The sequence below is a fragment of the Rhyacophila brunnea genome, unplaced genomic scaffold, assembly GCF_057557595.1.
Source record: "Rhyacophila brunnea isolate RB1 unplaced genomic scaffold, BYU_Rbru_1.0 scaffold_7, whole genome shotgun sequence".
NCBI lineage: Eukaryota > Metazoa > Arthropoda > Insecta > Trichoptera > Rhyacophilidae > Rhyacophila > Rhyacophila brunnea.
Window position 1 is genome coordinate 41,495,120 of NW_028233339.1, and position 26,326 is coordinate 41,521,445.

At 35.4% G+C, this 26,326-nt stretch overlaps 3 protein-coding genes across 3 annotated transcripts in view; 2 read left to right on the plus strand and 1 right to left on the minus strand.

Annotated features, from left to right (window-relative positions):
- Nucleotides 1–59: 59 nt before the first annotated feature.
- On the plus strand, nt 60–11,064 carry Rbsn-5 (Rabenosyn-5). Its single transcript, XM_085958252.1, has 7 exons — nt 60–599; nt 3,039–3,186; nt 6,611–6,828; nt 8,032–8,229; nt 8,693–8,887; nt 9,976–10,089; nt 10,932–11,064. The coding sequence occupies exons 1-7, from the start codon at nt 177–179 to the stop codon at nt 11,007–11,009; spliced, it is 1,374 nt and encodes a 457-aa protein (XP_085814378.1). The 5' UTR covers nt 60–176; the 3' UTR covers nt 11,010–11,064.
- A 188-nt stretch (nt 11,065–11,252) lies between these two features.
- On the minus strand, nt 11,253–12,965 carry LOC147064892 (dynein axonemal intermediate chain 4). The gene has a single exon (XM_085957725.1). It carries the CDS (start codon nt 12,963–12,965, stop codon nt 11,253–11,255), a length of 1,713 nt encoding a protein of 570 aa, XP_085813851.1.
- A 9,130-nt stretch (nt 12,966–22,095) lies between these two features.
- The window catches only part of LOC147064893 (uncharacterized), a 48,751-nt gene continuing 44,520 nt past the window's right edge, over nt 22,096–26,326 (plus strand). The window contains exons 1-2 of the mRNA XM_085957726.1: nt 22,096–22,151; nt 22,680–22,813. Coding sequence (XP_085813852.1) covers nt 22,096–22,151; nt 22,680–22,813 — 190 coding nt within the window. The remainder of the gene's footprint in view (nt 22,152–22,679; nt 22,814–26,326) is intronic.

Genomic DNA, 26,326 nt, shown 5'->3' on the forward strand with positions numbered 1-26,326 from the left:
TAATAGTTAATGGAAAATTATATTCCACAACTGGCAGCCCTCAATCTATGCATTGGATTGTACAATTTGACGTTTGACGTTTGAAAGTGGGTGTAAATAACTAATTTACATGTTTCTCATAAAAATTAATCGTTTACGACGAGGTGTTAGAGTGACTTGTTTGATATACAACTAAAATGGCTCACGCATTATCCGATGATGACATATTAGAAGGATTCTTGTGTCCTATATGCAAGGCCGATCTTAAATCTCCCAATCAACTGACCTCTCACTTCGAAACACTCCACCAAGAAGAGCAAGACGTATTGACCTCTCTGAAAGCGATTTTCGGCAAAGCTAAGAAGATTCTTAACTTGGAGGAATCAGATCTGAAGGAAACGTTTGATAAAGCGTTGAAATTCACGCCGGAAGTCAGGAGTCGTTTCTATGAACCCCAGGAGATAGGCCAGTCTAGAAGTATCTCGGATTACTACAAAGCTGTGAGATCTGCGAAATTGGAACGGTATGCTGCGGAGACAAATAAATTGCTCATCAGACTGGATAAACTCGTTGCTAATATGCCAACAGATCCAAGTCAAAGAAAACAACATGAGCAGGACGTTAGTATAAATCTTTACTAATAATAAAATTGAAGTTTCTGTCTTCAAGTCTTCTAAATATTTACCCTTTGATCAGTGTTTTGACCGTTTCCATGATACCCAAGCACAAAATATAGCTTTTTTTTTACATTTTTGTCTGTCTTTATTTTGCTATAAAGGGGGTCCTCGACTTTCGTACAATTCACTACCTAATTAGTACATTTCTTAAAATTAAGATTTTTGTCCGTAATGCAAAATCTGTACGCTTGTACGCAGTCGCTCCCTGCTCCTATGCTCCCTGAAATAATTTCTATTATCCATATTATTCAAGCTAAGGCTCTCAGTTTGCATGATGATTGGAAGACTCGATTAAAAGACGATTCCCACATAGAATCTCAAGCAAGTAATGGCTCGTTCGATAAATTTAAACTGAAGTATTCTATACATAATATTAAATTCACTTGAGAAGCTACCAGTGCTGCTAATGACTGCAAATGAATTTTGACCAAAACATTTAAAAGTCTGTATCATTCAACCTGAATCAAACAAACGAAATGGAATGGGACCATTTGGTTTGGGACCGTTTGGTAAATGTCCACGGAAACGCTTTTCAGACGACTAATTAGTGTTGCCAGTACTTAAAATTAATTCATAACATATTAGTCTCTAAAACAGAAACATATTTATTGAAACGTCAACTTGTAATGAAATTCTAACCTCCTATCGTCGTCTACAATAATACAACTTTAACAAACTGTCGTATTCATTCATTTTAAATGTACAAAATATAAAGAATGCTTCATGAATAGGTAGCCATTTAGTTAATTTATTGTAAGATTTATAGGTAGGTATGACAGGTTTTTAAAAATTACTTTTGATTAGAGCTTTTCATAATTGACCACTTGTTCATGTTGACAGTATGATTTTGTGACTTAGACGACAATCGAACATATTAAATTGATAAAATTCATTAGGTAATATAAAGATCATTCCGGGTTGATTTAACACATTTTGTAGTTTAGAATCTCCGTTACAAAATATAAATAAATTCTTGGTCTGACATAATAATTATAGTAATGATATTAAATCGAAATCTTTGCATAGAAAATATGGCTGGGTTTTGTGATAATAAGACCAAAAGCGGCGTCTTGTTCGCGTATGGTTACTTATGAATAATAGGTATTGATTATTAATCTATAATATACATAATTCAAGTAATCTTGTATGGTGTAAATGTCTTACATATTAATATGAACACCTCACGATATAATATAAATGCCGAATAATGCTTATCAACACTTTGACAGATTGCCATTAGTCTATGGATCGTCTGAATCGGTTTGACGTTTCATGTCAAACCATTTCTGATGGTCCGAGAACGGTTTGATTTTCAATGATACACTGAACCAAACGTCAAATCTCAAATCATTTCCGGTCTACTTTCTACTCATACAATTTGTACGTATATTGTCTATGGTTTAGTTTGATTTGTTTCGTTCAGGTTGAAAGATACGAACCTTATATAATAATATACACTTTTTGATGTTTTTTTTTTACATTGCTCTACTTTCATACATTCAACATTCATACACATTTTCAGGAACCGATAATTATGTACAAATGTCGAGGACCGCCTGTATCTCAAAAACTACGTGATCAATATTGATGATACTTTCACAGTTTATAGACTACCTTGTTGCCACTGATGCAGTTGAGTTTCATCTCGCTATCTCAAAAGGTGTCAAGGTTAAAAGATAAAACTTCTCAAAAATAACACATTTGAAATAATTTATCACAAGTAGATAAAATGTTCAGATAACAGCGATCATTCAGTGTAGCGAGGTCAGGTGTGAGTAGAGGGCGCACGCCTACATCCAACCTTTGTCGACCTTAAGGGGTATTGCAAGTTTATAATTTTTTTTGCTGGTTGAATACGTGAAATTAGCATGCATGGTTTCTGTTCCGTGAGCTGTGAATCCGAATCTCATGACAAGACTAAATTTACATGATGTTTTCAATCAATATAATAATTATACGTTTGGAAGAGCATAGCTGATTATTTATCAAGTGTCGTAAAAAATGTCTCATTAAAATACCTCCATATAGTGTAGTCACATAATAGTTCTTAGTAAGTTGTGGAATTTGCGAGGGGCTTATGAGGCATTGCTTTGCGCACACAAAAAATAGACAGTCCCGCACTGCCAATATTAGTGTCGAAGTAGTGAAATGTTTGCTTTTCGTTATCTCAGAATATTTTTTTATACATCTAGAAACTGACCATGAAGAATTGATTGGCGAAAAATTCAGAACGATAGGATCAATAACATAAAAGACAGGCAAGTGGCCTGGATGGTGGTGCCCCCTAACCAAAGCTCTAGCAACATACTGAATGACTCACGCCCCCTTGTCCTGCCCACCTAAAACCACATAAAATGAAACAATGGAAACTTTCTTTTGCAGATCGTCCCTTGGCTGGAGGGTTCTTCGGTAAAGCTTTGTCCTGGATGTGCGAAAGCATTTAATATCGCTCGTCGTCAACACCATTGTCGCCTTTGCGGGTCTATATTATGTCACGATTGCTCACAATTCTTCGACCTTAATATTGCGAGTAAGATTGTTAATTCATTATTTTTTTTAAATATAGTCTTAAATTAGACATGTAAATATTTTGACATACAGTCGAACTTGGTAGTTATGAGGAAGGTGGGACTGACGAATTTGCTCGTTATAAGCATTACTCGTTATATCGTTATATAACATTTTTCGCGCCACCTCTATTTAAGCATAGAACCTGAAAAATCTGAAAACCATTGTAAAAATCCCCGAAACCAGCATGTGCATTCATAAACTGCAAAAGAAGTTGTTTATTGTAATGAACACTGGTAGGTACCTACTGACTTCACAAAGCTTGGATTTTTTACATGCATTTTCAACCATATGCGTTAGAGGTGGGAAAACTGGTCGATTTTGAAGACTAAGTATACTTACTACCAGTATTAAAAAATACTTAGTATCAAAACTTGTTCCAAAATACTTACTAGTATTTGAAATATCGGCTGTAATAGAATCGTTAAAAATACATCCGCTTTTCGAAAAGTCCCATTTTAGAGACAGGTACAGCTGGAACTATGGCACTAGTCACTCCTGATTCAGTAGAAAATACTGAAGCACTAAAAGCACTGGTTTCATTTATCTGTAAAGCATTTTCATTTACAGGTGGAGCTATATTTTGCCTGGCAAATTCAATATGAATAGTTAGGTGCTTGCGCTGTAAAAGTTTCTTCAAATTTGACATTGACTTGTATGAATTTTTTATTTTACAAACATTACAGATGGCATAATTTGTAACGATTTCTTTGGAACGATTCCAGACGAAACTTAACCTTTTAGTAGCCATTTTTACACAAATTGTTTATTAAGTATAATATAATTATTATCCATTTATACAATCACGCATACAATTTGAATTCAGTTTATGTTTATAAGTTCCAATTATAACACTAAAAAATCGTGAAACTCGCCGTGACAAAACCAGATAAACGCGTAGTCAGTTAGCGTTATCAGAACTCCGTTATTCCGGCTTGCGACTGACGTCAACTCGATGTAAATGTCATACTCAACTTAAACTAAAACTAATTCCGTAGTATTATACTAAACATACGCGAGTCGCGAAGTCCGAGGCGATGATTTCATACGTAGCAAAACTACGAACTAGCTAGCGGACGGCGAGATCTCATACCATGCGTCGAACTCCGGGACTCGACAAAGTCTCATACTCAACTGAAACTAAAACTCTTAAAACTAAAACTAAGGCGAACTCAAATAGTATACTATAAAACGAACATGTGACCATTTCTGTCCTTCACTATACCAACTTTACAACAGAGGAGAAAGGGAGAACAATGACAGTTGAGTATAATATCACGGCTAGACATACGTGTATCATGATATCTCGCTCGCGCGCATTTAATATCAACAACGTTGAAAGTCAACCAGCATCACCGAATGGCGAGTCACGGCGATGATATCATCGAATGCGTTCGAATTCGAACATCTGATACGTTTCAAGTTTCTTGAAACAAGTTTATTGGGCCACAAATACTTAGTATGGGTAGTTTCATCCGAAACTTAAGTACACAAACTGGTGACAGTATTTCCAACTCACCTCTGATATGCGTGGATACTTTTTCAATGTTGTCGGCGCAAACACCAATTAGGTACTTAGACACTTACTAGAATCATAAACGTAATCCGATCCCGGCGGCATCGTTCTAGTTAACTGCCTGGTCGGAGTTTATTGCTTAGGATCGAAAATGTTGTTTTTAAGCGATCGACACATTAACAGTTTTGCACGGTATACCCGAGAAGTAGCTCGTTATAAAAGTGAATAAATTTATGGAGAAAATCATAAACTAAAATGTCAACGAATGTTTCCTCATTACATTCGAGATTTCGCTATTTCCGTGATCGTAATAACCAAGTTCGAGTGTATATTGCTTTTGTAATGAACATACTTAAGAGGCCATCCATGGACTGAAACCGTATGCGGATTAGAACCGTGTGCCATACTAAACTTACGATTTTTGTTCATGAAAATATATTTTCACTAAATTTGTAAGTGCAAGTGTATGGTATAAACGGATACTATCAGATGCTTTTAATATACTTTGTGGAAATATATTTCCTTGACCAGAAAAGATATGCTTAGTATAGCACACGGTTCGAAACCGCATACGGTTTCAGTCCATGGATGGCCTACTAATCTGGTGATATTAGTTATTATTGAAGTGAAACTTATTTTACAGACGTATATCGTCTATTTAATAACGTGATTTCGCCGGTAGAGTCAATCTGTCTGATACGTAACGAAAAACCTTCATAGCCGATCTGAAAATTGAAAAACAAAAACACTCATAATAGGTGGATGCCTTGATTTCCAATCGGCTTGCCAACCACGTAAATTGCTCGACTCTCAAGGAGAACCTTAGTAGAAGTGAAGATGGGATGGTGTATTTTGATGACTTTTTGTGTGTCTCGGATCAGGAGCATCAGTTGTTTGTTCTCTCAAGGCCATTGGTAGTGCTGTTTGGGAGGGCAATAACTTATATCAATAAAAAAATATAATTTTGAAAAACCTCAGAAACATACATATTAGAAAACATTCTGGAAAAAAAGTTGGACAGAGTGGGACTCAAACTCACATCTTTCATTGTCCGGGTGAGTGCTTTCGCGTCTTTTATGTGTTGGTTGTGAGCGTAATGTCAAATAGTAGTGCCGCCATTTGCATGATGACCGTCGTAGCGGAAAAACAGTAGTGGAATGTTTTTTCCCATGTAATTTTAAAAATTTGAAATGCACCCTCTAGCATAACTTCTAAATATCTGGCTCTCCTCCGATTGACAGTTTTCGTCTTCCGATGATTCATCTTCCAAATATATAATAAAGCTATATCTAGATTGTGCGTTTTCCACCGCAATACGCTCACTGACCGTTGTCTGTCTTTTTTTAAGTTTACACCTCTGGGTATCGTTCTTACAGCCGTTTTCTTACGTCCGCCATGTCACGTTACGGCCGCTACATAAGAGCACCGCTTTCTTAGGAAACCCTAGCTTTAGCGTATTTTCGTTACCTAGTATGTTTCTGACGTTTTTCAAAATGGTGTTTTTTTTATAATAAAGAATCCAACATTCTTAAACCTTATCTATATTCTGTATTGAATAAAAAAATAATGATTTTAGGTTAGTAAATCTTTATGACTTTCGCTCACAGATATTATAATGGTAATTACGATGTTGAAGTTTATGAAAACGGAGAGCAAAACAAAAAGTTTCAATTTTTGTGTATGCATTTGATGGGTTTTAGAAATTGTAGCTCACTACTAGTCATATTGTGTGTCCTTACATGTAGAATATTTTATTATTTGTGAGAATTTGGCCATATGTAGACTTAAAGGTTTTTGAAAATGGATGCCTCGATTTACTCGTCCTGTGTCCACGTGAAACTTGACGTAAATGTATTTCATTTTATTGCAGAGTGTATGATCGACCCATCAAAAGACATAAGTTTACTACCCGCTAGCCTTGACAACTCGAAGACAGGGCTCCGCCTTTGCGAGCATTGCTACAGTCTTATTGAATTGCGTAAGCAGCTTCAAGATAGCCGCAATTCCAAAACAATACTTGTAACGGGTTATGAACAAATGAGGAGTCTAATGGAGCAAGCTTTGCCAGCAGCTGCTATGTATGCCAAAGTAAGCATTATTTAATTAACCCAATTTATCTTTACTCTCTTCGCAATACTGGTGTGGAATTCCTCAAAATACACCCTGATGCCCCTCTGCTTCTTTGTCACGCAAGTCAAACGATTTACAGTCTCCGGACTTTTTTTTCGCGTGGAGCATCCCAAATATTGCGGACTTTTCAGTTCGCAGACCAGGTTCATTGGATTTCAAACATGCTTGATATTGTACTTGCCGAGTCACCAGAATTCATCCGTGAACCAATTTTAATATATATCATTTGGATCATAATATGAATATGTAGATGTAATTGTAATTTTTTTTATTGATTAGTTTATTAAATTTAAATGATTAACATGAAAATGAGAAATTTAGCCATTATTTTTTTATTTCAATTTATTCAATTCTTAAAAGACAATGTAGAATTTGTGTTGTTTTCACTCCTATATTATTTGATATATTTGATATCATTAATGTAAATAATAATGTATATTAAATGTAAATAATAAACTATCACAACTTACTGTCAAAGCATCACTTTTTTACTCGTTCTTTGATCCTCCATTGGTCAGTAGCACAGTATAGACAAATTAGACGACTTATTAATTCGTTAATGGAGTCTGCATTAGACTATTCATTCAACAGTGAGCTACATTGCTGAAATATAAAAAATTGTCAGAATTTTTCTTTTTCTTACTTCGATACTTCAAAAAAATATGTTTGGTCGTTTAACACGATGGTTTTCTTCCAAGAGTTGACAGAAAATAGGTACCATTAATATAACAAAATTTGTAATCAAATATGTTGTAAATCAACAGACAATAAACACACACAAACCCTACAGGATGGACAATCCCATCAAGCTCAACGGAAGTACACGGCAGTAAAAAACACTAGAGACCGAGATGAGTGGTAGGAGCAATGGGAGGGCTTCAATCTATAATGGATCAACCTCTGCCGATGATGATGTTATAAATCGGAATATTAGTTGTAGATGTAATGTGAAAGAATTGGTTTATCCTGTTTACACTAATATATTTTACAAGTCGAAAGCATAGTTGTTTCATAGGAAATTTTTTCATTCATCATTATTAATATTGTATTCAGTACATACCTTAATATAATTAAGTGAAGGATTTGGGTTCTAGTCGCATTGAGTACTTTCTGTTCAGCAAAGTTGAATTTTATTGCTGAATTAACATTCTTTCCCTTCAGATGTGTTCGAGCTTAATTGATGGAGACACAACATATCATTTGTCCGATGCAAATATTCTAAAGTCTAGAATCGCTAAGTATGCGGAGGGAATAGACAGCCTGAGCAAGCAGATTGCCGCTCTACAGATCGCTCAGGCCGGGAGTAGAACCAATAAATTGCAAATAACAATTCGCCAAGCAGCTGTAAATTTTATAAAGGTACGAGAAACATTTATTTATCATTTATGTGCTTGCTTTGCCCATAGTGGATAACGTCGTGGATGGTTAACAAACATTTCTCTACACAAAATAAATAAATATTATTCAGCTCTCTAAATGTGTCAAAGACAAACCCTCTTCCACAAAATTGAAGCTAAAAAAACATTGTTTCTAAGGTTCTATGAGCAATTATCAATTTGTAATTTTTGTTAGACCCTCTATTATAATAGTAAATGGTAGCCTAGTTGGTAGAACTCCAGCTTTTAAGGCATGGGATGTGGGCTAAATCGTTAAATGTGTTTAATTCAGTGCAACCATTCCTCATAACAAAGTCTATTACTACAATCTTTGCTCTGTGAAGGCCCACATACTTCATAATAATTGGTCACTTTTTGTGTTTTACATTATTAAATATTTGTAAATGTGTAGTTTGAAATGTAAATACTTGATTTTTTTTTCATAGAATGAATTGTTATCGTTGTCCACTTTACCGACGGAGGCAGAAATATCAGAAGTGAGGCGAATAAAGCGCGAGAATGCCGAAAGGCGTATCGAACAGGAGAGGAGACAGATGCAGCTCAAATTAGCCCAAAGACAAGCAGCGGAAGAGCAGTCTTCCTCACGCAGAGGACGTCGACAAGATGACGAAGGGTGGACTGTACGTTCAATACGATATTCAAAATATTTAAAAAAAAATTTTAGTTTTAAGTTTATGTTATTAATTATCTAATATTATACAATGATCAACAAGACCTAATTTACAAACCGTTCAAAATAGTTATGTAGAATTTACATCCTATGCACTTTGACCATTATCTCTTCAATTATATTATATAGGTTGATAAATGATCTCATCACAGTTTATATAGTTTGACTTTTTTTTGTCAAATAAATTAAGTACCTTATGTTAAAAACTATAATATAATCTTGATGTGTTCAGAAATTGGAAACCGAATCTGACTTCCGACAGTCTCATTACTAAACTCGACTGTAATTTAAATTAATAATAATTGTTTTATATTTTTATAAATGTCAAAATTAGCTGTAAGGTGTGTAACATCTTTGGTGTGTAGACCTTTACCGGGACGGGTCGCTTGATTTAGTTCTCGAAAATTTATATTCATAATTTATAGAATAATCACAGTGTAAGTCTTGTTCAAATAAATACCTCTCCGCTCACAAGTTTGAGTATTGGATTCATTCCTCCCCAGCCTTACCAATAGCTAGTTAATTAGTTTATCCTAACATTAACTACTGTCCGACAACAAGATCTCGTCGATAACTGGAAGTCGCTGTAGTCGCATATAGAAGACTTCTCAGTGACGGCAACACATGTTTAAATAAAGTATCAGCTCTCTTTTCAGATGCGACTCCTTTTCTTCTTCGCAATAAACCAAAAGTTTACTAATAATAATTTGAATATCACTCCTGATCGTTTTATACATATTTTTATTATAAAAAAGCATCAAATTATGTAAATTGATAGATCTGTACACCACGGAAGCGTAAAATGAAATGATAAATTTAGGGGCGTTCCTCATTTAAAACGGAAGTAGGATTACCTGCATAGGAGGGGCTTGTTTAGTTCACAGTTATAACACGTAGACAACAAGTTCTTGTTCGACAATAAATATCAATATTGCATAGACTCTCGAAACATCTCTTTCAGTTAGGAATATAATTACATGAATTAAATATAATAAAATTATGGAATTTTGTTTTTTAACCACTTAATATGCTTTGTAGGTTGCTCAGAATGATACGGGCTTGAACGATGGCTTGGATAATCCACTGGTAGAGCAAATGAATATCATAAGAGATTACATTAAACAGGCCAGAGAGGAGCTCCGCTTTGAAGAGGTATTATTGCTAATATTTACCACTTAAAATGAACTATAACCAATCTGTATATAAAAAAATATTGCCGTATTGGAATAAGGCAGCGATGCTAAACCTTTTTATCTTTGTGCCAAAAAATTAAACAAACATCTGTGGCAAACAGTTATTGGGAAAGTCACGAATCAGGAACAGCATTATGTTGATTAGTGCATAGTATAGTTAATTTATGTTTTATCTTAAAATTAAAGTCAGCCATAAATGATACACTAAAAATTAAGTTCAAATATGTATGTTTTTTTTAAATATAATGTTTGTGAACCCTCACCAATTAAAAACACAAAATTACACAACCTGGTAAAAAACCATTAATGTGATGTTTGTTAATATATATATACAATAGGTTTGATGACTTTGAAATTCATAACCAGACACATCGCGAGCCTAATAAAACAAGGCTCTAAGTGTCTTGACAAAACAAACCCAACAATGAAATATAAGCTTGCTCATTGTTGCTTTTGTTTCGACAAAAATAAACACTTAAAAACTTGTAGTGACATGATGGTGAAAAACATGCAACTGCGATTTTTATTCATATACAAGCAGAAGGTATCATTAAATCGTTTGCCATGTCTGATAATAATATTCAAAGTAACATAACTGCCCATAGTTATATTTGAATGACTTTAAACATGTTTTATTAAATTGGTTAATTCTTTTTTTGAATATGATATATTTACTTAAAATTAATTTCATATAGAAATCTTTTGCATAAAAACCATGTATAGCAAATATGATAATATATATTATTCTTATCTGTTTCCAACGAATGGAGTTATGTTTAAAATTAATTGTGAATTTTTCAGGTGGCCATACTGGAAACGAATCTCAAAGAGCTAAAGCAGGAATATTATAATCAAACAACGTCCAAATCTGCATTGTAATTTTATTGTACCATTTTATTTCCTATTTAAATATATTTATTGATGCTTTAAAAGATTTCTTTGTTTAATTTCACTTATGATTACGTAATTATGTATTACACACACCAGGAATTCGACAGTCATTTGACTGTACAGATAACAGATATCTACCGCTGCATTATCACAACTCATTTACATTCCTGTATGACATTGGGGAATGTTTTATGTTGCTTTTAATATCAAATTTAATACATTTATCGTTATTCAGTATAATCGACCAACTTTTTTCATTTTCATTAACAGGTCTGGTTTTATTGTGAGAGCTTTCCTTAGGGATTCTTCCAGAAGAAACGGTTGATTATAAGGAGCATCAGGTAAACCTACCAAAGTGTAAATGTGTACTCCTCCATTGACATCTGTAATGATGAGGTTTTTCCCAGTGTGCGTGAACTGTATACTCACTAATTTCTTTAGAGCCGATGGTAAATTTGTTTCCAACGCTAACATATCTATTTTCTGCTGCAAATCCCAAAGGAAGACCTTTGTTCCACTTATCGCAGCGATAATCGTTGAATGTGTTGGGCAAAACACGGCAGTTTCCACTGGATTCATGGCTGTGGTCAGCACAATCAACGGTTCAAAGATATCTTCTATCCAGACCTTCACAGTCCAATCGGCTCCACAAGTGATAAAGATTTTCGGACAAAAATGTGAGAATTGCATGCCGTAGACTGGACCATCGTGAGCGTAAATAACATTTATGTGTTGATTTAAGTAATTCGTAGAGCACTTATAAATGCAGCCGTCAGCCGTGCCGATGAAATAAATATCCTTCAACAGCGGATGATGACAAAACAAAAGACATGCAGGATAAATGAGTATCGGGATTTCATTTATTTTAGAATAAGAGTCTTCGTTAATGTCTGGAATGTTTTCTTCTACACGCGTGATTCTCATCATTGGATTGCATACGAAATCCTTAGTCTTTGTCTGCAAAAAACGATTGATCCGACCGTCTTGACCGATCGTAATAACCTGTTCGGAAGCTGCGTGAAGATCTTCACCGTAACACCAGAGCGTGTACCATATCGGTTCGTAGGAAGGAGACGTTTTTCTACCGCTCTTGGCCACAATTTTTTTTTCATTCGCCGTTATGTCTATAATAATTTCAGTCCCGCAGTAGAATCCGATGGCTAAATAATTAGGGTTGCCCTGCGAGAAAGCCATGCTGGTGACAGACGATTTAAAGTGGTAGATTCTTTCGGGCTGTATTGGATTTTTTATGCTCCACACGCAAACGAGCCCGTTCTTATCATCGGAGTAGTTAAATTTTCCGTAACCAACAGCGAAGATATCATAATTAAAAGTATTGCAACAGACTTCTGTTACCGTTCGGTTTATGGTGTCATCAGAATTAAACGTCCACAGAAGTTTTAACTGACATTTGCTTTTGCTGTCCGTCGATATTGTAACTTGCATAATCCCTTTGTAAATCTCTTGTTCTGTATTGAAAACATTATTTGCCAAGACTCTTTCCATAACAATAATTGCATCAAGGAATCTTGGGTTGTGCATCAAAGAATAATCTTCGTTAACCATTTGTCTGTTTTCACTACTGCGCATTATCGTTTGGATGTCTGACTCATTACATTCTCCAGGAATTGTTTCTTTATACACATCTGGCTTAAATGAATCGTACATATCCCAAGCCGATGCGAATGCATAATTGTTTTTGTTGACTATTCTCCGTGCAAGCGTATGTCTTGTTTTTAATATGCATTCATTCGTTTGCGCTTCCGTGGACACAGTTTTACGGTTACGACCTTTTCCAGTTGTTATATATTCATAATTTTCATTATCCTTTTCGGCAACATCGCCTTCGTCAGTTCCTTTTGTCACTGTAACGCTTGGCATTTCAAACAAAAACTCCGTTTCAGTTTCCTCTAAGCAGATTGTTATTTCTTCCGGGAATGCCATCTTTTGAAAAGTAATCGGTAAATGAAGTCCTGACGGTGGTTGTATGCTGATACTGTCTTCGTCTATACCACCAATATTGGTTTCCAAATAAATAGGTATCAATTCGCTGCCCAAGCTGAATGGCGTCTGATGTCGCGTAGTCTCCCTTCGTACATATTGCCAAGAGAATCGTTCTGATACGTTCGATATTATACTAAGCCTTCGTTTTCTATCGTCACGTTTCACTTCGGCAAATGGGGCATCTATAACACTGTCAATATCTTTCAATGTGACACTGTGGAGTGGAAGGGGAGTGACGTCTTCAAACTCATAGATCACTCGAACATCTTTTTCTTTTACACTTTTATACGTATGTGTTTTGTTGTATGAACTTTTTTCTAAAACTATCTTCAATGCCCTATCTTCCCTTTTCTTTTCTTTGCGCTGATTGGGGTTCAGGACACCTGTAATATTCATTATGATAAAAAATAATAAGTTGCAGGTTTATGATAAACTTGATTACTAGAAACAAAAATTTTTGGGACAATCTTGTTTTTATTAATGTTCCATTTTTGAATTTGACACCTATAATAAAATTTAATATGGCTAAAAAGTTAAAAACTTCTTTTTACATTATAGATGTTAAAGAAAACCTAAATATATTAACTTGTTGACCGCGGAGCATTTAATTACTATTTAATTACCGCATTTAAATAACATGCTTATTATATCGAATGGCCAATTAATGAGGGCACAACAGGTGTGCCGTCCGCGTGGAAAGGATTAAAATAGATGGAGCCTAAATATATTATGAACAAATATATTGTAAAGCCAGTTCTCACCTACGCATCGGAAACCTGGACATTAACTTTGCGAAATGAACGAGCCCTGAACATCTTTGAAAGAAAAATTCTTCGCCGTATATATGGACCGATCAGGGATGGCACCAATTGGAGGAGAAGATATAATGCTGAGCTCTACGGACTATACGAAGATTGCAACGCAGTTCAATCAGTTAAGATTGGGAGACTGCGATGGCTAGGTCATGTGCACCGTATGAATGACAATGAACCGGCAAAGAGAGTGATGTCCAGCAATCCAATAGGACGTAGAAGAAGAGGGAGGCCAAAGATTCGCTGGTTGGATGGATCTGCCAGTGACTGCCGTATTCTGGGGGTACCAAATTGGAAAGCGGCCACACTGGATAGGGACAGGTGGAGGGAGCTGTTGGAGGAGGCCAGGACCCACACCGGGTTGTCGCGCCCCTGATGATGATGATGAAATGTATTATGAAAGTAAACATAAAAAAGGACTTCTAGTCTACTAATTTGTACACAAACTAGTAGTGTTTGAGGAGTTTGAAAGGTTTATGAATAGAAAAATGGCAGTTATGATAAATTGGAAGTCAGTTCAGCTATTTTGACAGGAAAAGGATAAAAAACTCCATCTTCTATAATAATTATGTTTTCTCAGGTTTTGCCTTTCGGCATCTGCGGGTACTGTATACACTCACCGGTGGCAAATATACAACTGTCATGAAATACAATAAATTGTTACTTTCAGCGTGGTTTATTATAATGAATTAATATTTTAAAAGATCTTGAAAAGGGCATTATTGAATTCTTCGAGCATTGGAGAATCTTATGTGAATACTTGGGTTTTTTTAATATTCTTAAGGGGGGACATGCTCGTCGAAGGTCAAAATTGAGTTTTTATTGTATTTTCAAACCATGATCCTGGACACTCCTTAAACGTTGTACATAATCTATTTATATAATTTTGAAGCCTTATTATTCTTTATAGTTATTTTAAACATTTAATGACTGCATAAAGTATTTTTGTTACATAAAATAGTATTCTTTTAAACCTCTCGCTCTAATGTTTTAGAATATAGTCATATTTCGGTACATAACTGTGCAGTGGTGTTAAGATTTTTTACATTTATTAATTTTTAAACGCATTTATAAAACCATTAGTATAATTTATTACGAGATAATTTTTGTAAAATATTCACGATAAAAAATTATATTGATAATCTCTGTGATCCCAAATTTGACAAGAATTAGGCATTTTATTATTCAAAAAATCGGCAAGATTAACACATTTGAAGATGATTCTAAAGATACTTATTATAAGCTATGTCTTTGACCATTCAAGTGTGATAAACATCTTATGAATAATGATTGCTTTATAATAATTATTGACCTAAGAATAAGGTAGCGTTTTTTTGAAATACGCCATTTCTTTTGTCATTCCCCAGTAGTTAAGCTACAACATACGGCCGTAGCCATAAATTGACAAACTATAATTGAAGTAGGGAGTAAAATGATATTGACGCGCGTGTTTGAACATGTACCGTTTAAAAAAAAAAAAAAATTCGGTTAGGTACATGTTCAAACACGCGCGTTAACATAATTTTACTCCCTATTTTAATTATAGTTTGTGAATTTATGGCTACGGCCGTATGTTGTAGCTTAACCACTAGGGAATGACAAAAGAAATGGCGTATTTCAAAAAAACACTACCTTATTCTTAGGTCAATAATTATTATAAAGCAATCATTATTCATAAGATGTTTATTACACTTCAATGGTCAAAGACATAGCTTATAATAAATATCTTTAGAATCATCTTCAAATGTGTTAATCTTGCCGATTTTTTGAATAATAAAATGCCTAATTCTTGTCAAATTTGGGATCACAGAGATTATCAATATAATTTTTTATCGTGAATATTTTACAAAAATTATCTCGTAATAAATTATACTAATAGTTTTATAAATGCGTTTAAAAATTAACAAATGTAAAAAATCGTAACACCACTGCACAGTTATGTACCGAAATATGACTATATTCTAAAACATTAGAGCGAGAGGTTTAAAAGAATACTATTTTATGTAACAAAAATACTTTATGCAGTCATCAAATGTTTAAAATAACTATAAAGGATAATAAGGCTTCAAAATTATATAAATAGACTAGCTGACCCGGCAAACGTTGTTCTGCCATATAAATTATTTCTAGTGAATATTTTGGTTGGTAAATAAAAAATAACGAATGTATCGTAAGTGTGTGGGGATGGGATCTATGACAGAAAGAGGAATAGAGCGCTGTAGACGATGACCGCCGATAAAAACAAAAAAACACCAACCATTCATTTTCTCAATTCAAAATGAGTAATGATGTTCATAATGAATGAATTACCTGTGACAGGATCTCAGTGATTGTCACTTTGCAATTCGTGCATGTGTGCTAAGAAGAATTTCAATAATTCATTGTGCTCATTCAATAGGGCGTCCAGTTCCCGGACGATGCACCTGGCATTATGCGAAATGAGGCTATTGTAGCCGCGACGTGCATCCACATGATTGATGTCCTCACCGCCGCGCCCATGAAGTAGATTTGTAAAAATGTATGTGGTTCGTTTGGCATTGGCAGCAATGAGCCTACTTTGTGGTATACTTGGCCTTTGATTTTGAACGTAGAATGGAATTGTTGACCATTTGCCGCAGTATTGTGAACTATTTCTGTTGCTCCGGACGAAGTCATTTGGAAGCATGAATTGAATGTGCGAATGGACTTCAGGAACAGGTTTGAATCTGGAACCGTGCCGATGAGCAAGCTGTTCAATGGTTCTGGTGGTATCTCAATTTCTGGCAGTTCCACTTTTCCTGATGCGCAACACATCCCGGCTGACTCATGTTTGAATTTGAGCGCATGACAATGGGGACATTCTTTGTCCATAGCACCAATCAGCACTTTCGGATGAGCGGAATATTTAATATCTGGCTCGTACTCGAATGCGAGACGAAGGAACGAAGCGGATGTAAATGTTCGATGTACTTGTTGGCGTTGTCGGTCATTTGCTCTGCGTGTGTTAACTACGAACCGGCGCGCTTGGCTCCGTTCCAATTGTCGTTGTTGATTTCGTTCAGCTCGTGCCTCTTGTGATTGAGATGCACGCAATTGCAACATGCTTACACGCACGTTTTTGTTATCTTGTTGGATTTGTTCGTCTGTTCTTTCTGCTCTACTATTTCGCATGTTTGTTGCTTTATTCGTTCGATGGCCCAAATGCCCCCCCTTGCGTCTTGCTGGCATTGTGCACTGTAATACACGCACATAAAAATATATAAATTAAAATAAATCGTACAAAATTTTGCACGCACTGCGTTGTGATATGCCGAATGAAATGTCAAAATGACGCGACGCTTCTCTTGAATTCTTCTCAGACGTAGCGCCATCTGTCATTCAACAACATAAATAATTTCGTTCTGTTTGAAATACGAACGACGGTTAAATTTGTTCATACAAAAATAATAAAATCGCGATTAAAAAATGGGAGGGTGGGGGTAGGAGAGTGAAAATTTGGGGTTATAGGTATTTTTTTATGCCAAATAATAAAAAAAATAGAAAAAAAAATTTGTCAAAAAAATTAAAGAAAATTTTTCTGGATAGAGATACCCTAATCACCTAGCGGTATAAAATATACTTGTTGACCTATTCTCATACCTAACAAATATACATTAAAAAAATCACAAAAATCGGTCGAGCCATTTCGGAGGAGTTTGACCACAAACATCGTGACACGAGATTTTTATATATATAGAGATTATCTACAACGTTTAAGGAGTGTCCAGGATCATGGTTTGAAAATACAATAAAAACTCAATTTTGACCTTCGACGAGCATGTCCCCCCTTAATACGACTATTATTGAACCACATATTTTGACGAGCAACGATCACTATACTCTGTCAATCTAGCAGTAAGTAATGGCAATAATTTCGAAAATCAATACTATTGCCTGAGGGTACTTGATGGAATTTAAATTCTGATCGAAAGACAAAACCCAGTTCTCTAAAACGATTTAAATTGAATAGTACATAACCCAAATCAATTATATAATTATTTTATTAACATATAAAATGAACTTGCCGTGATAATAAGTAACTGCACAATGTTATTATTTTGATGGAATATATTGATTCTCAGTATCTTAGCAACATAATATGTAGAGTGGTAATTGAATAAGAGTAATTTTCACAGTCATGGTGGAGTTAGCTTGGTCCCCCACGAGGGGGGAGGGCTGACAAGGCTGTAGCCTTAGGGGGGCGGCCTAGTGTGGCAGGTTGAGCAGTTAAGTGAGATAAACACACCACAAATTTGCTCTAATAGTAAAATAAATTCACGTGCGCATGACACTATTTTACTTCTATGTGGTGCAATTTGAGGCGAATGATAATGGATATAATTAAATAATAATTCACGTGCCGAATTTTATTTTATAATTGTTTTTAGTGTATTTTTTGACTAATAAAAATGGCAATTTTCGAATATGGCGAAAGGTCACATGTTACCTGGCTATCACAAAAGGGTCAAGATCAATATTACATATTATGTGGATTTATTTAAAAATACAAAAAATTGTCAAAAATACATGAGATATCCTTAATACCTACCCCGTTTACACGTGCATGGATTTACTGCTGACAGTGCGTATTATCGCGCCCATAACAAGAAAATGCATGTGGAAACTTATATTATCATGCAAGATTGCATGCCTGACAGGGCTCTAGCCTGGGGGCCCGGGATGGGGGGCCGGCGTGTCGGGTTGACCAGATAAGTGAGATAAACACACATCACAAATTAGCTTTAATAGTAAAAAAAGTCGTCTACGGCGCTATTATACTTAGTTTTAAAGTAGGTTTGTGTATAAGTTAAATACACTAATACTTTTTTTGTCCATTTTCAATTAATATGTTGGTACCTCAATATTAAAAAACCAAAAATCGACGATAATCATTCGACGAAAAGAACTACTACACCCACTAGTCGGTGGTAGTGTAAGTCAAAAGAACATTTTTTTTCAGTGGAATTCGGCATATCTAAATATTGTAGCTCTTTAGAACAAACGGGTAGCACAGCCGATAATATTTGAGTAATGTTTTAGCATACTAGGCGCACATATCCAGCATGGTCGCTGTTAGGCACTTCCAATCCGCCAGTCGCTGATGGCACTTGATGGCATTTGATCCACGGACAGGGGTTGATGACCACTGCCCTAGGGGACCGCGGACCGCAGTTTGAGAATCGCTGCGCTAGAGGCTACATGTTTTGCGCACAGCGTAGTGCGCTAAGCAAGTGCTGTTTAGGCCTCCTTCGTTCTAGGTCTGGATAAGGGCGACACTTTGCCTAGGAACGTCACTGACCTTGTTCCCAACTTGCTCATCAACGTCCCCTACTGCCTCTGAACTTTTCTTTCCTACCCAGTGGTAGGTAAGCAAAATTTCGTTTATCTCTTTGACCGCAGGGTACATGATAATGTCTGGATATCGCAGGATATCGTTAGATTTTTTTAAATTATTATTTCTCATAAGCGCCCCAAAGATTCGGCGCCTTATGTATCCGCTTTAGTTGATCGGAGCCTACTGCAAATTCTTCCCAATTGTAAGATGAATGCGTACAGCAGCGATTTCCAAACTGGAGGCGCGGAGTGTTGCAAAGGGAGGTGCGAAAAGTTTAACACAATTAACGGGGAATTAATTTCAAACCAAATGCATAGTTTATAAAACGGCCACTAGTTATAAACTACATAAAAACAGTCCTATAAAAGGTTGTTTGCAAATATGGAGTCGAATTTTATAATACCTCACTTCTATACTATTGTGAAGCGCGCTGGCTATCTCGTGAAAAAATGAAACATAAGGGTCAAATCATAATGTTTAAATTTGGGGCAAATTTGTTTAGGAACGATAATTTTGTTGTTAAACTTGTCTCTTTGGTTGAAAAAATGAATAAATCAATGCAAGGACCACTAATGCATTCATTGATATAAAAAAACAAAGTGAAGGCATTCATAAAAAATTGGAGCTTTGGAAATCAAAATTACAAAAAAAAAGTTCGCCATGTTTCCACTTTTAAATGATTTCTGCGCCAGATATATTGAAGCAAACAAAAATCTATTTACTGAGTTCTTGGCTAGTTTGCAAATGCACCTTTCTCATTATTTTATTAATAGTAAAAAAAGTCGCTACTTTGTTTCAGGGCTATTAAATATTTTAAATATATGGTTGTGCGTTGTAATTTGATGTGATACCTATGTATATGATGATTGATATACTTGGATGATAATTCCCGTGTATAATTTAGGAAACACTACTTTAGAGCACCGGCAGCCTGCCAAAGATCCTGGCCTGGGGGCCCGCTTCAGGATATGGGGCTTTGACTATTTAAAAATGTGTCTGTATTATTTAATAATATAAAGGGAGGGAGGCGCCACGATTAGATTTTTTTTAAATGGAGGCGTATTAACACAAAGTTTGGAAACCACTGGCGTAAAGTGTCTTTTGTTTCATTAATGAATTGTGAATTATTTTTAAAACATTCCACATAATTTTCACTTCAAAACTTTGAAAGGGTTTGTGTGCTAAATACCCTTAGCCTATCGTTAAATAAATTAACCCTGAATAGTTACGATGATTTCATTGTACAATAAAACATCCGTTACGATTTATGCGAAGAAAGATGTAAGTTGTAATCTACAGTGAAAAGAAGATAATAATAATATTATTATTTTAATGAGTTTGTAAATGGCGGCGTTATGCACTTATTCACATCATATTCTATGAGCATGTGGCTCTCAACCTTTCCTTACCTATCGAAGTTAACAATATAACGTGTTATCTAATATAAAATAACCAGGCGCGTACACAAAAAAATGGTTTGAGAGGGGGTCCATTTCTAAAAAATATATCCATAATATATTATTAAATTTAGCGCTGAAGGAGGAGTTGGGGTTAATAAAATCTAGCAGGTGCCACTGAATTATACATTTTTTAACCATCTCGTCGCGTGAACCCCCATTTATTCTCCATACCCACACAATCCGCACTAACACCTGGACTGCAGCTATAATTTAAGAGTGCTTAACAACTAATTGCGAGTTATCGAATCACCGCAAGTAGTAATCGAATGCAACAAGTACCGTCAAAATGCCTTACATTTAAAGGATTATTAAGGATATCTCGACACGGTGGCTTTATAACCTACGCCACACTCTACAAAGACAAGGCCTGTTTCAGACGGGACACCGGTGTCGCGCTCGTATATAATAAGGAAGCCTTTGTATTCGAATAAAAGGGCCTTTGTATTATGTTTATGAACGCCCGAGCTAATGAGTTAAAGCGTGTCCGGTACACTTTTCCGTCGGCCGCTACATTCTCAAGCCGCCGATACACGTGTTTTTATGACCGCAGCCAGTTTTATGTTCTAATTTATATCGCAAAATTATGCGTTGACTCATTAGCTCTGGGCCTTTATAAACATAATACAAATGCCCTTTCATTCGAATACAAAGACCTCCTTATTATATACGAGTGCGACACCGGCGTCCCGTCTGAAACGGGGGTTACGATCGCTGTAGAGTTAACGTTTTTCTTGCCAGATCTAACAATTTTTGAATAGGTATCTAGCTTGAAAAACTCGCATCTGGCGTATGGCATTAAATCTAGCGTTTTTCAACACCGTAAACAGTTTACAACTTATCATAATACAACTAGAACATTATACCTACCAGGTTTCCTTGAAAATCAACACGCTGATCTTTTGTAAAATAAAATAAACGTTACATATAAAATGATGATTAAATTTCTTACCAGGTAGGTAATGATATGCTGACCGTTTTACCAGCTGTTATAAAACACGAAATTTTCTTCGATATTTTTGTTCTCGTAGAAACAATGCTAATATACTTCTTCTTTTTTTCTTTCGACCATGTCCGATCCTAATAGGATCATATGGGCCTCCACAGAGTGAAGGTTTGTATTGACAGATTTTGTTTTTACGAGAAATGGATGTCAGCCACTTGCTCAACCTAGTATGTCCATACTCTGACCCATACACAAATTGAAAAACAATATGTGTGTACTTCCCAGACCCAGGATTCAAACCTAGGACCCACGATGCAATAGGCCAATGCTTAAGCCGCGCGGCCATCGTGGGTGTTTTAAACTATACTTAAAATATACTTTTTACGTACATATTTTTTGAAATGCAAGTTACTGAACTTTTTGAATTCTGAGATCAAGCTTCTTTTTGTGAATGCCCGTTGACAACACTGTGTAAGAGTCACCGACTGAAGGTTGAAAGCGGATGACCGAGCAGAGTGTAGGAAGGAGTCTGATTGAGGTGGCCAAAGTCCACTCCAGGTAATAAATAGTGCCACAGAAGAAAAAAAAATTTTTTTTTTGACCATGTCCGATCCTAATAGGATCATATGGGCCTCCACAGAGTAGAGGTTTGTATTAACAGATTTTGTTTTTTACGAGAAACGGATGTCAGCCACTTGCTCAACCTATGGTATGGTCCATACCCTAACTCACACACAAACTGAAAAACAAAATGTGTAGTTGCCAGTCCCTGGATTCGAACCTGGGACCCATGGCGTTATAGTCCAACGCATAAGCCGCGCGGCCACCGTGGGTGAAGAAATTACACATCTGTAATTATAAAAATGTTTCTTGAAAAGCTTAGGTAACGTATCTTGTATCAAATCTTCGCCGCTGTGGTATGGTGAATGTTTTTAATTTGAATTGGATGCCTTGGGACTGTTTTTTTAAGTAATTCGCCGACCCCTGGCCTGAGCCATAATGCATTCGCGGCAAACAAAGCGTGTCCCAAAACAATATGGCTCACCGCATCGAAGTCCTTGGAGCGTGATTCCGTTTACAATGCAGAAGGTTCGCGGTGCTTTACCGGCAGAATCGGCTGTCCGCCGGCGTCGATCGCGGACGAGACACTCCTCCTCGTGCAAGACTCTTCAAGCTTTCTGCGATGCTGGCCAGAGCTCTTCGGATGGTGCGAGGATCAGGTCAGATGATTTCAACAATACTTACTGCTCAAATCTGCATCATGACGTTACGAGTTTTAAATGTAACCAATTTACTTTCATGCGGAAGAGTATTTTTCTTCTTGAGGAATAAAAAAACACAATATATGAATTTTATTGCAAAACAGGCCTTAACTAACGGCCTGACACATGTACGATACCCGAGTTTAGGTATTGTAATAGCTACGTTCTGAAATATAAATAAAATCGTAAATATGCACATTATTGATTATTTACCAATTTGCATCTCGATTCCAACGCAAATATTATATCAGTTAATATCTGTAATAAAACTTAACCCGTTCATTAATTGTATTAGGTACCTTCCTGTTTGGTTGTAATTTTACAAATGAACGAGAAATTATAAAAATAACTAGATAGTGTATGCTTTTTTTGTAAAATGTTAATAATAACAAAATGAATGTTAAGTGTAATGACGTATATTTTATATTATTTTATTCATTGAGACAACCAAATGTTTTCCGATACCGATAAGGGAGTTTCGTAACGGTGTTTTGGCGATGACTTGTCGGTGGCAATTTAATTGTGTATTCCCATGTTATTTTAATGTTCTGTTGACAATTTTTTATTTATATTTGTATGATCGTGCCCTTATTACTCGAATAGACGTCCAATTTAGGGTTGATAACAGTTTGATGTGCTATGGTTTAATTATTTTGTTTATATCGGTGTTATGGGGTGTTATGTTATGTTAAAATAATAATCTTTTCAGTGGACAATTAATGTAACACTTATTTTTCGCAGAAAATATCTATACAAATATTTTCGGTGAACCTTTGCGTTTATCACATATTGAAAATCGCAGCTTCTCTTGACAGCCGTATCACGATTCTCGCATAACTTTGAATCGGATCCATCGTCGATTTTTCGGTCCGACGAGAGAAGAGAACGCGTCAATGAGTAAAAAGGCCTAAAAAACCACGCAGCGGTCAAAATATGGCCGGATTTATGTATATACGTATGATCTCACGATTATGGTTTTTAGATACACCCACTTCTGGGGTCCGGTCGTGAGAAAATGACGAGGGGTTACTGAACATCGTTATTCAACAATAACGGTGTCCAGAGACGAATCTAGGATAGTAATAGGTTAATATACTTTCCGTGACAATGCCTGTATAGGTATGTTACAAAAACTATGGTCAGTCATAATTATATTGTATTTTTTTTGTTAACTGTCAATTCATGGTGGAACTGCATTGTATTGTTGTTTAATTTAATAAAACGCAATTTTTTGTAGTACATATTCCACTTTTAATCAATAAATTAGGACCGGTTTCGTCCGCCTCAGAGGGACATTTTCAACTGAATACATGTTTTTAGACAGCGCAGACAAGCGATATTATTTCTGTTGCTTTGGACTTTGTTTGATAAATATTGTTTTAAAAAAAATGTATTCAGTTGAAAACGTCCCTCTGAGGCGGACGAAACCGGTCTTAATTTATTGATTAAAAGTGGAATAAGTACTGCAAAAAATGCGTTTTATTAAATTAAGCAACAAGTATTTGTTTTTATTGAACTAAGAATACAAATTGCGGATGGTATTGGTTAATTAAAAAAAAAAATTAAAGCCTGCCTAGACCAAACTGTAGATACGCTGTGGAGATTCGACAAAAATAATGCACGTTCTGTCAGTTATACTTAGTATTTGTTTTCATTGAACCAAGAATACAAAATTGAAGATGGTTTTATTAAGTTTTTAAATTTTAATTAAACCCTGCCCTACCCATACCAAACAATAGTAGATAAAAATATTCTTCTATCTGTAAAATATCTAAAATTATGTATTATTAAAGGCATAATTTTAGATATTTTCTTGATAGAATATCTATTATGGTTTGCCTTATGCAAAGTTTAATTTAATTTGAAGCCCTTCGCCAGTGCGTCGATATAGGATTGGTTTGTCGAATATCCGTTTTTGTCGAAATCGACCTTTGAATGCAGAATGATTTTTTGTATCTAAATGGACCAGAACCACCTTTTCTTTAAATTGCTTTGTAACGAAAACAGCATTCATATGCTGTAAAAACAACAATTTAAATACATTCATGTATTTGTTCAAGTGGTTATTGAATGCGCGTGGCCTAGCTGTCATAATTGTTAGGATGTCCATTTGTTTCTTCCGCAGTGTTTTGTCTTTTTGACATACCACACCTGAATATTAAAGCAGACATTGGATGCCCCAGATGAAAGCATCAATTATTCAAAACCCTGCGTCAAACTTTACTGTTTTTGTATATAGCCCATCGGAATTCTATTTATTATCTGTTCTGTGATTATATACGTACTAGGTATATCAAATGAGTATTAAGTATAATATAAAGTCATTATTATGTCCTAAATGCGGGTCTGTCAGCGGCCTATACTTCCAAAGGTAAACTCATTATAACCCCGAGCATATTTTTTCTCGGTTTTATCTTAAATGCTTGAAAGTTTCACAAATTATCGTGTGTGATGTTCGTTGCGTTTGGTTAGCAAAAAATAACCTATGCGCGATCATTTATAATAATAATAATAACAATATTATTTGCGATACGTTCGAGGAACCGGCTTCAATATTATTTCGTTTTCGAGTCGATTATAAAAAATAATTTATTATTATTTGCCTTTAATACGCAGGCAGTTACTATAAACAACGCACTAATTGTTGGTGCACTATTGTATCATTATTTTTAATTGCAATCTTAAAAGTCTTTTCGAGCCTTTTGGCTCAGACCCACTAAACTTGCAACTACTAAGAACCAACCATCATAAATTATCTTGGCTGTGATTTTATAATGATTTTAGCGAGGGTTGGAGGTGTACTCATTGGCGAAGAGTGGAGGTAAGCTGTTGAGATCCGACATAAATAGTGCACACTAAACTCGTGTCCGGAAACTTGTAAGTATGCAATTTGCCGTATCACACTTCACCGTGAAATGTTGTATCGGAAATATATGGCCGTATATTGAAGACACTTTACAGGAAATCAGCAGCAAACAAATTTTGAAAATAGCCGATATACTGGATTATTTATTAGGTTAGGTTCGGTTAGGTTTTCATTCTTGAATTCGTGAATTTTGCCAAAACCAGCTATGAAAATTGAATTAATGTTCATATTGAATCTAATAAAATTAGAGACCGTATAGTACACGGTTATCTCTTTCAGATAGAAAGCTCACGGCGAACTGTGCCACGGTGAAATGTTTTACGTACAATTTACATGTAAGCTACTAAACTTTATCAGTCATAGGTACTTATTTGTTTTCATCAAACCAAGAATACAAATTGAAGATGGTTTTAGTAAGTTTTCAAATTTTAATTAAACCCTGCCCTAACCAAACAATAGTAGATACAAAATATTCTTCTATCTATAAAACATCTAAAATAATTATGTATGATTTTATGGCATAGTTTTAGATATTTTGTTGATAGAAGAATATTTTTTATCTAGTATCTATTATGGTTTGCTTTAGGCAAGGTTTAATTGAATTT